The sequence below is a fragment of the Simochromis diagramma genome, unplaced genomic scaffold (genome assembly GCF_900408965.1).
Source record: "Simochromis diagramma unplaced genomic scaffold, fSimDia1.1 OVJJ01000747.1, whole genome shotgun sequence".
Classification (NCBI taxonomy): Eukaryota; Metazoa; Chordata; class Actinopteri; order Cichliformes; family Cichlidae; genus Simochromis; species Simochromis diagramma.
Genome location: NW_024386897.1, coordinates 1,051,775 through 1,063,084, shown reverse-complemented (window position 1 = coordinate 1,063,084; position 11,310 = coordinate 1,051,775). Strand labels below are relative to the sequence as shown.

The following is an 11,310-nucleotide window of genomic DNA, read 5'->3' as shown; positions in this document are numbered from 1 at the left end:
TTTACATGTACAGTATTCAGTTTGAAGCTTTAAACTGAAACATTTTCATCTCCAATCAGAGAAGGTAAGGTGATAATCAGTAAACTGGTTTTGCCTTTGATCAGAGCTCAGAACATACAATAATAGTTTAGGTAAATGTATGTTTCTACAGAGAGGTCACTCCCTTCTGGTTTCCTCATTTGACAGTAAAATATATGAAAAGACCAAATACAGACCTTCTTAAGAGCCAACTTCAGTCCACAGATGCAAAGATAAGCTGTCAGGTAAGTTATGCATCATTAATTATAAAATGATATTATTGTGTATTTTATATTCTAAACATTATTCTAAAACTTAGAAATGATCATTTAAACCATTTTAAAGACACAACAGATTTTACATGTTTAAAAAGTATTGGATATAATGTTTTTGGACATGCATATAAACTGTGTTTAAGGCACAGGTTAAAAACTGGTTAAGGACAAATCAAGGATGTGATCATGTATGAGTTGTATAGTTTTAATGTTTTATTTGGGAACAGAATGGTGTGTATGTGTGAGTTTGGTGATGGAGTTTTTATTATGAATGAATTATGATATTTTTATGAATTATGTCTATTTTTATGTTTATGAACAACAGATGGAAATTAGCCCTTGGCTCTAATCTGGTATGTTTACATTCATGTAATTTTTTACATTTATGTTCATTAACATGCACTGTCCTAAATAAATAAATTAAATTAAATATACTAAGAAACTTAGACTGCAGATAAGAAATATTAAATAAACATCTTTGGTAATAAATATGGTACAATAATAATCATGATTATATCTGTTATACATAAGCAGAGAATGGAAGAAACCTGTTTACTGGTCATCCTGCTGCTCTCAGGTCAGTAATATTAATATCTTAAACATTTCAAATATATCCTATAAACACATTGAGACAGACTGATGTCATTTGGGTAATCAGATTACATGCACATTTAAAAAAAATTTATTTATTAACACATCAACCGCAAGCACCGGGAGAAATTCTTTACCTCCTAATACCACAACACCTGCAATAATTTTCAATTATGTTGGTTTTTTTAAAATCATTAAATTTAGATTTTTCGAATGACTGTTTGCAGCTATTTCTATGGTAGCTATTGAACTAACTAGTTTTTAATGTTTAATGCTGATACATGGTCTGAAGAGCTTGGAATGCAAAGCATCTGGACTTCTTTGAGTTGCTTTAAGACGTTTCACATCTTATCCGAGAAGGTTCTTCAGTTCTAGGGTCAAATGATGGAGAGTCCCCAATTAAAGTCATAGGGGAGGGTCCCCCAAGGGGGTCGAGAACCCCCTATTGATCCTCTACCTAATCGCACGAGCCAAGGTGTGAAAACGGGTGTAGGTCACAATCAGCCAAGGTGAAGCCGCTGTCAAAACCTAGCCCCACCCCATGCTGTAATTTCCTGAGGTCAAAAGGCCAAGGATGAGAGTGGGCGTTAAGGCATCTGGGAAAGGATCTCAAAACTGGATTATAGATGGCAGACAGTTGGTGTCTAATCTTCTTTTCTGTGACCCCCTTGGGGGACACTCCCTTAGGACTTAAATCTGGGACTCTCCCCCATTTGACTTTAGAACTGTAAGAAGCTTTTCGGATGAGAGGTGAAACGTCTTCAAGTAACTTAAAGAAGTCCAGACACTTTTCTTTCCAAGCTCCTTAAACTACGATGACTTTCACTTCTTTCCCTCCTCATTGTTATTATTACTGTTATTAACAACAAGCCAGTGTATTCCTTGTTCCGGTCCCAGATAAAATGGGAAGACTTGCTTCAGGGATGGCACCTGACATCAAATCACTGCCAAATCAAATATGTGGATAAGAATTAAATTTCCGTACTGGATTGCTAGTGCCCTGAGTTAACACTTGCCAACACCAGTGCTGTTGATAAGCTTCATACCGTTACAAGGTAAAGGCAGTATGGTGTGTGAAAGTACGGATTTTAAATATAAGGACATGCAGGTTCTTGCACTAACATTATGCAAAAGTTTAACAAATACTTTTTTTTTCTCTTTTCAACATTGCATAAGCATTTTTTTTAAATGTATTACAAAAAAAGCACCTTCACTAAGTTAGCTGACTGATTTCCCTCTATAATTGATACAATGCTTATCCTGGACATTGACGAAGTAGGGTTCAGAATTAATAATACAAAGCTACACCAAACTTCACATACCTCTTATGTCAGTAGGTTGAACTAGCTCACCGTGTAGTCCTTGTGAACTGTGAGTGTCTATAGCGAAGGTGAACAACATTAAGGCTACATATGTTGGTCAGAGCTACTTACCGCATGTTTTTTCCTTAGTCCTGACTAAAAAGTTATGGTTGAAGATGCAGAGTTGGGTTTTACTCTTCTGCTTGTTGGTAAATGAGGACAGTGCCAATGTCCCTCCGTTCCTTCTGCTAACTGTGTTAGCATAGCAAGATAACTGTTAGCTAAATGTTACTTTTAGGTATTGCATTATCTTTTTTATTTCCTTAATTGTCAGTACTTGAAGGCAGCGGTTCTAAAACTTTTCACAATGAGCACCAATGTGATAACCCTCCGTGACCCCACTGATTCTCCCGGGGGCCTCCGACTCATGGATAGTGGCTGGGATCACAGCACTGCGGAAAAGGGCTCTTTTTATTTACCATCAGCATTTTGGCACCGTTGCACAGCGTTGTCTGCCGCCTTGCAGTTTTAAGGTCCAGGGAAATGAGCCCACCAGTGCTCTGTAGCAGCCGTGACCACTTGCGATAAGGAAAGGCTACTCTTCATAGAGCACCCGAGCTTGGGGAAATATTTTCTGGTAAACTCCAGCTCCCAGAAGAACCTCTCGTGTCATCTTTGCATAGCTCCACAATGGTATATTGTTAAATCTTAAAAAACTGATCAAAGATTTCCCCGTGTACCACTAGAGAGAGCCTAAGTACCACCAGTACTACGTGTACCACAGTTTGAGAACCACTGCTGCAAGGTAATCGGAGATGTTTTTCTGTAAAGAGATAATATAAATATGAATGGTCTTTGGATCTATACACTACATATATTACTACAATTATGACCAAGGGGTTGAATGACACTGTATTCATTCAGAGTAAAGTAGCCTGGATCCTGTTCACGAACTTAAAAACTCGAGTCTGGATCAGTGTATCAGAGCACAGTGCTTAGTTTAATTTTTTTGTTGGTGCAAAAATTGGACTACAAGAAATTTCACATTGTTATTGTTTTGAATATGAATGTTAACCAAGCAAGTATTGCAAATATTAAAATAAGAAACCCATAACAGTGGTATAGTATATGTACATATTAGAGTTTTAATAGTTTTCTTAGTCAAATCTGCTATTCAGATATGCAGCACTACATATCGTTTTTGGCATTTGACATTAATTTAAAAAATGGTATATTTTAATATTTTTTTAATATTAACAATGCAGTGTTGTTTATGGAAACCCATTTCCGGCACTAAAAATTTTTAAAAAAAAACACGTATCTATAACTCAAAATTTCAAGTTATTTTCTCAAAATTTCGAGAAACATAACTCGAGATTTCAAAATTTTGAGTTAGCTCTGCCAATCAGTAATTTCCGAATGAAGTCACTCTCCTGTTACCCAGAAGCACATGGCACAGAGGAATGGGCACTCAAAACCGGATTGCAACAAATTGGCGCTTTTGCGAGTACGTTTGCTGATAGAAACACCATGTGATTCAGCTAATAACACAAAGATTTCATCATTTGTGAAGCCACGCTGAAAATACTTGGCAATCTGTGCATTCATGACTGGATGTAATACTGGTAGCTTAGCTGTAGCATTTGTAGCTGAGGGCATTAGTTTCCAGGTAATAGTGATGTGCGATACCACTGATTTTCTTTACGATCTGATACCAAGTAATATTCAGGGTGGTATCGACGATACTGATCCGATACCGATACTTTGTACAAAAACTTATTTTATTTATTGTATTTCAAATTATAGCTTCATAATGATTACAGGACATCAGATTACGTGTTCTTATCACTTAATAATGCAGTTTATCAAATAGAAATAAAAAAACTGAAGTTGTGCTATTTGAACACGTTGCCTGCCTGCAGCACTAAAGGACTCTGTGAGAGACGTCTGTCTCGCCCTAGCAGCACCTGTCCCTCTCCTCCTCTTCAGTTCGTCTCAACATACGCTCATCATATTCTGTGATATGATTTACTCTGAGGTGTTTGACAAGGTTAGTGATGTTGCCACAACCATACATGCCAACCCTCCCGATTTTCCGGGAGAATCCCGAATTTCAGTGCCCCTCCCGAAAATCTCCCGGAGCCACCATTCTCCCAAATTTCTCCCGATTTTTCACCCAGACAACAAAATTGAAAAACCATATCGCAGAATTCATAGCGGCCCAGCCAATTCCAGTTTCCAACAATGGCAGCTGCTTAGTTTTAATATTACTCTTATTTCTCTTTCTGGGTCACAAAAAAAAGAATGTAGCTGTGTAAACTTCAAATATCTGAGCCAACCGGCACATCGTCTTCAAACCCCCGCGGTCTTTCGCTACTCGGGTTAAACATGATATATAAGTCGCTTTGATAACTTAAAAATGTTCTTGTTTGGCTTTTTCAGTGTTTTACTTGTTCATGAGTAAATCGGTTTGGCTGAGATTAAAGTTATTAGATTAGATTAAATTAAATTTAACTTTATTAATCCCTCAGGAGGGTTCCTCTGGGTTTTCACACAGCTGAATAAACGTCAAACAGAAAACTAATTAAACAAAGGTGTGAGCCCCCGGTTATATTTTAGATAGCAAGGAGCAGACGGCAGAGTTTCACTCCACCGAGGGAGCTCCACCCCCCCAACAGCCCTTTTGAATGTCTCTCTATGGCCACAACACCTCACTTTTTTGTCACATGTATCGCAAACCACGTCTCAGTTGTTTGTGGAGGTAAAATACGTCTGCACAGTTACGCTCAGCCATTGTTGTGAGTGCGCGCCAAGGGGCTGTGAGACATTTATACAGCTTATACTGAACACAAACTATTTTTTGGACTGGCACAAATAATTTGTGTGCCTTCTTATTTGATGCAGCCCAGCTGATTGTTCTGGAAATAGATTTAAATGGTTATATAAAAAACTGAGGCCTTGGCTGCATTTGTAGGTCAATAGTACCAAATAACTTTGTTGTTTGCAAAACTTGTGCATAATTTTTAGAAATGTACAATTTCTATTTGCACTTCAAGTTATGAAAATGATTCGTTAAACAAGTTTGTTGGTTTTACAGTAAAAAATATAACTTTTTTCTACTTGGATTTTGAATTTTTTGTCTGAATTTAGATCAACTGTGCTAATATAGCATACCAAAATGAAAAAATAACTCAAATTTCAGATATTTGAGGTTGTGCTGAAAATACTGATACCAAACACGGCCAAAAAAACATATTTTAAAGGTGAAATATAGAGGTAAAATCAAACGTAGTCAAAAAGTAGCCAATTATACTCTGGACCCCAGAGGGTTAAGCTGTTAAATTTACTAGTACTCAACAACTGAGGCAATCGTTTGCGTTAATATTGATATGTTGTGTGAGATGTTTTTTGAGCATTAATGTCTAGATCTTTGAATTTTGGACAATTAAGAAAGATTACAACAACTGGGAACTATTACTTACATCTTACTACACTTTTGAGAAATTGAAATTCTGTTGGATATGTTGACCAACAATGTATATGGCTATTTGATCTCTGTCCCCATGTATGTTGTAATGTTGTAAAGTTCCTTCTGCAAAATCTCTGTACATCACCAATTAAAACTATATATATATGTATATATATATATATATATATATATTTATTTATTTATTTATTTATTTATTTATTTATTTATTTTTTGATAAACAAAAAAAGTGATGTTCCGAAAATGATGTAATGGTTGCACTAAACATAGTTGTTGCATTTTGAGTACAGAGAAGAGAAAAAGAAATAGAATTAAAATATAAAAATATAGCTCATTCACCAGCAGGACCTTCTTTTATGCAGTGATATGAAAAAGAAACTTCAATCAAATGTGTTGAATGGAGAAATGTGATAAACTAAATATTATATAAACTAAAAGGACAGAAATCTCTGTAAAAATGTAAGATAAGAAAGTAAAATATCTCAATAATCTAGGTAATATAACTATAACAAATTATTTTTGCTTTTTACTTTCTGCCTCTGATAAACCTCCATTAACTATGACTATTTATATTGTCTTTTCAGTCTTTTTCAGTGGTTTGTCTAACAGCCCAGTTTCCACAATAACAACTTTTCATTTCTCTCAGGAGGACTTTCCACTCTTCCTCCCCACTCCAGAGAATACCACTATGTGAACCAGCTGAAGACCTGGACTGAAGCTCAGAGTTACTGCAGAGAACACTTCACTGACTTGGTCACCATCTACAACAGCAACATCAACCAACTGCTTCTCTCAATGTCACCAAGGATCAGTACTGGGGCTTGGATAGGGCTGTATAATGACCGTTACAGCTGGAAGTGGTCCATGGAGGGAAAACTTTTCTATGTTGGCAGTACACATGAATTTCTGATCTGGGCTAACGGCCAACCAAACTGTGCAAATGCAAATGAATACTGTGTGGCTCTTCAGGGACAAACACAGATGGATGATAGACCCTGTGGAGCTTCTTACCCTTTCCTGTGTTACAATGGTAGGAAAAAAGATTTGTTGCCATAGTTAACCTAAAATTTCATGATATTCACAACATGTTTTTTTTTTAAAAATTCATCCTTTCTTGAATCTTTTACAGCCAGCAGTACAAGTTACATCTTAGTGAAGGAGAGCCGCTCCTGGTCAGCGGCTCAGTCGTACTGCAGGACATACCACACAGACCTGACCAGTATAAGAAGCAAAGAAGAGAAATCCAACATCATGCTCACTTTGAATGGATCAGGGGGTCAGTATGTGTGGATTGGCCTCTACAGGGATCCCTGGGCCTTCTGGTCTGACAACACAACCTCCACATTCACTAATTGGATCTCTGGTCAGCCTGAAAACTACGGTTCAGTTGAATACTGTGGAGCAATTAATTTAATCTCAGGGAAATGGGGTGATTGCAACTGTGGTATCAGAGTCAGTTTTTTCTGTTTCACAGGTGAGGTCCAGAATGCAAACACTGTAAGATCCTGTCATCATGTAACACACTAATGTTTGTGTTGTTATATGTGGTTCATTTGTAGCAGTGACAAAGCAAACAGTGGTGAAAATGAAGCTTCAGTCAGAGGCAGACATGCACAGCACAGAGATCCAGCAGCAGGTTTCACAGCAGGTCAGCAGTTCAGTCACCAACACAAACTTGACACAAGTTCAAACTATGCTTCATGTTTTTCATCATCTGCACATTTTGTCCAGCTGTCAGGCCTCATGCTGTCAGAAGGACTGACAGACTTCAGGATTCGTTGGAGGAAAGTCCAGAGTTACCGTGACGACCAGTTGAAGAAGCAGGATGTGGACGGTGGCTGCAAAACTGAAGTCTGACTGGACTGAACCACGTCATGTGTGAAGTTAATAACATGCTGTGCTGAGCTGTCTCATCCTTTAAATCTTTCAATATTTCAGAGTGTAAAGTTCCACCAACAGCTCATTTGTTCAGCTGCAGTTGTAGTTTGGTAGAAATTCTTTAATCAGAGGTCCACTCACTAGTTTTCCTGATAGGCTCTAGTCTCTTGTTTTGTTTTGCAGCGTCTCTTTCAACACTTTAGACACTGTCCTTCTGTATAAGTCACTGCACAAGCTTTGTCTGTGTGCAGTTTGTTAGGATCCATAGTTCTGTTTCATTCTGACAGCAACCTCTGCTGACTTAGACAAATGACAGAGAAGAAAGTGAGGAGACTCAGAGATCTGCTTGAGGAGGTCAGGGGGGACAGCAAAACATTCATGTCCTGTTTCTACTTCTACTGTTTAATAACTGTAACAGCCATAAATGAGACCATAACAGTCCCAAACCTTATCTGATAGAAATTTGGTTCATCGCTTTCAATGGAGTGCAGTTTCAAAGCATGCTGGATGTCCTCGTATCTGTCATTTTAACTTGACTGCCACTTTGTAGGAGCAGACAGAGTCACAGAGACCTAACTGTAGTAAGCAGAGCAGGTGATGGGTAAAGCTTGTGCTGGTGTTACCATAGTTACTGTTGTGATCTTAGTTTTTGACTTGTATTTTCTCCTGTGTTAACATGTTTGTCTACTTTTGTGTTTGTAGCTTTCAGCTTTCTTCTAGTTATAATTTAAAGGGTTTTTACGTGTTCAGTTTTTTTTTATTTCAAGTAATAAAACAGCTATTTGATTGAAAACGATGCATCGATGTAGGCAGGTATACAGAAAGTAATATAAAGCAAGAGATACATATTTAAAAAATTTAAAATTTTATTGCCTTGTGCGGCTCCTTTTCTTATTCAATAATTTGACTATAGAACATTTACATCTTGCCCACACTGACAATTTGGTTTGTTTCATTAGCTTGGCTGGAGTGAACTCATGAATATAGGGACTATTTTTCTATTATTAAGTGAATAAGTACTTTGTGGATTTTTACACTGAGTAATAAATCAGGTAACATTGTTCCGTATCCATGACCATAAATATTTTTGATGCTCAAGTTTTTTGTTTCCTTTTTTCTCTCTCTGTAAGGTTGAGGTTTATGTTAAAATCAGAAGTTTTCAAATGTAAAAGGCCTGAATGTGATTTCTACAATCTAAAAAAGAGCAGCTGTAGTGGAAACAGGAAGGTTGAGAGAAGACAGCTGACTGAAAACACCAGAGAAACTTATACATGTTTAGTTAAACTGGTGCTGGGAAGTATTTTATATGCATGTTGCAGTTATGCTTTGTACTACAATTGTGTTTAATATATAACTTTTTATCAATGACAGTAAAAGGTCAAATCCCAATGTTCCTGCTCAGACATGAAGGTTGAACGTTGTCTCAGAGTAAAACTGGATGCCTGAGGTCTCACAAAGTTCTCTTGAATATTATCTGTGCGTCTGTATGTTTGCAGACTTTAACTTAAGGCATTACTCACAGTTTATACCACTGTGATGTTAACCACAGGTTAACCAGGGCAATCATGAAAGCACTACAAAAAAAAAAACCTTAAATAAGCAGAAGAGAAAAAACTAACTCTTAACCCATAGAACCGCGTTTTTAGTCACTGAAAACTGAGATTTTTAAAAATGCTTTGGCATGTTCCTAGCAGCGTTTTCCTTCATTTCTGCCTTTACATGTGGACGGGATTATTTTTTAAAACGAAAACAGAAAATCTCAGTTTTCAAAAAAAACCCGTGTACGTGTGGATGTAGCTCAAGTCCGCCAGAGCTTATATTATATTTTTACATGCTATGGAGCCATTTTTGGGAGCATTTCAAGTTGCTATACATCAATACAACAATTATAGCCCAGATTTTAATAATATGTATGCATTAAGTGCATAGTAATTACATAAATTGCAAAAAAGTGCAATAAACTACAAAAAAATTGAAAATCGTTTTTGCTTTTTTAACATATATTTCTAGTTAGAGAAATTTAAGAGGCTTATCCCTCAAAACTGTAAATACAAAAAAGTTGCACAAAATAGTTTCCCACCACAGGACATTTATTTTGAGTGTCTTCATAGTTTTATTTTTGAAATACACCAATTTTTATACACTGCAGGAAAAACGAAAATAAATATTATACTGCAAATTTGCAAAAAAGCAGCATATGCATCAAAATAAACTATTTCCAGCAGTGCAATATGAGTCCTAAGCATCCCAGAAACGACACAGAAAGTCATGAAGTCAAAGATAACTTTTAAAAACACCAGTATAGGCCCTGAGGCCCTGCTGTAAAAAAAACTACATTTCCGCGAAAATGACATCACTTCCGGTTTTGGGCAAGTAATTGTGGACATGCAAAAGTTCGCGCTGACGTCTATTCCAACGTAGGAAGTGTTATGAACAGCTGATCGGATCGGCAAAGCGTGTTTCTGGAATATTATGTTTTTGTTCCTGCAAGCGCTTTTTATGCAGTTTTTGCAAAGCTATATGTGGAAGGAAACCGTGACCTAGGACAAGCTGATGGCATAAGATGTAAGTACAACTCCTCCGGTTTCATATGCAACAAAAATTATTGCGCTAGCTTACGTGGTTGCAGAGCTACCGGGATTTAAAAATAGTTACGCAAAACAAAGCGTGCCGCTCTGACCGGCTCTAAAGGGTTAAATCTTAGGGTCGACTTGAGATTACCACATCTGTAGGAACATAAACTGTAACAGATATAACAGATGTAAAAATGCATTGTTGTACATCACTGATAAAGAGCTTGAACTGTTCTTTTTTTTATCTCAAACTTTTTTCAGCTTATAGTTCACATGCTAAAAGATATATGAAAAACATGTTATTGTAACCCAGGTTGAATGTAAGGCTTGTCTGTCATAATAAAATCCCACTTTATCTCTGACAAAGTTTCATTATTTTTTCACATTATATGAGAGTATGTGAGTGAAGTTGCCCCCCCCCCACCTTCTTCAAATCCAACAAAAGTGGTATCAAACGTTTGTGCTACGTTTGTGCTGCTTTGTGCTGCTAAAATTGTCGTTTGTGCTGCTTCTGTTTTAAAGATATTAATGAAAATGTAAAGGTCAAAAGGTCAACCAGCCCCCCCACATTACCCAAATCCAACAAAAGTGGTATCAAACGTTTGTGCTACGTTTGTGCTGCTAAAATTGTCGTTTGTGCTGCTTCTGTTTTAAAGATATTAATGAAAATGTAAAGGTCAAAAGGTCAACCAGCCTCCCCACATTACCCAAATCAAACAAAATTGATGTCAAACGTTTGTGCTGGTTTGTGCTGCAAAGATTTTTGTTTGTGCTGCTATCATTTTAAAGATATTAATAAAAATTTCTAGAGGTCATCAGAGGTCAACCAGCCCCCCCACATTACCCAAATCCAACAAAAGTGGTATCAAACGTTTGTGCTACGTTTGTGCTGGTTTGTGCTGCTAAAAGTTTCGTTTGTGCTGCTATCATTTTAAAGATATTAATAAAAATTTCTAGAGGTCATCAAAGGTCAACCAGCCCCCCCACATTAATGAAATCAAACAAAATTGGTGTCAATCAACTGTGCTACGTTTGTGCTGCTAAAATTGTCGTTTGTGCTGCTTCTGTTTTAAAGATATTAATGAAAATGTAAAGGTCAACCAGCCCCCCCACATTACCCAAATCAAACAAAATTGATGTTAAACGTTTGTGCTACGTTTGTGCTGGTTTGTGCTGCAAAGATTTTA

The 11,310-nt window shown here is 36.9% G+C and overlaps 1 protein-coding gene across 1 annotated transcript; it reads left to right on the top strand.

The window, feature by feature from the left end:
* Positions 1-621: 621 nt before the first annotated feature.
* Positions 622-9,265, top strand: LOC120735068 (macrophage mannose receptor 1-like). The gene is made up of 6 exons (XM_040034249.1): positions 622-646; positions 825-870; positions 6,319-6,702; positions 6,802-7,146; positions 7,232-7,320; positions 7,404-9,265. Exons 2-6 carry the CDS (start codon positions 831-833, stop codon positions 7,527-7,529), a joined length of 984 nt encoding a protein of 327 aa, XP_039890183.1. The 5' UTR covers positions 622-646; positions 825-830; the 3' UTR covers positions 7,530-9,265.
* Positions 9,266-11,310: the final 2,045 nt, after the last annotated feature.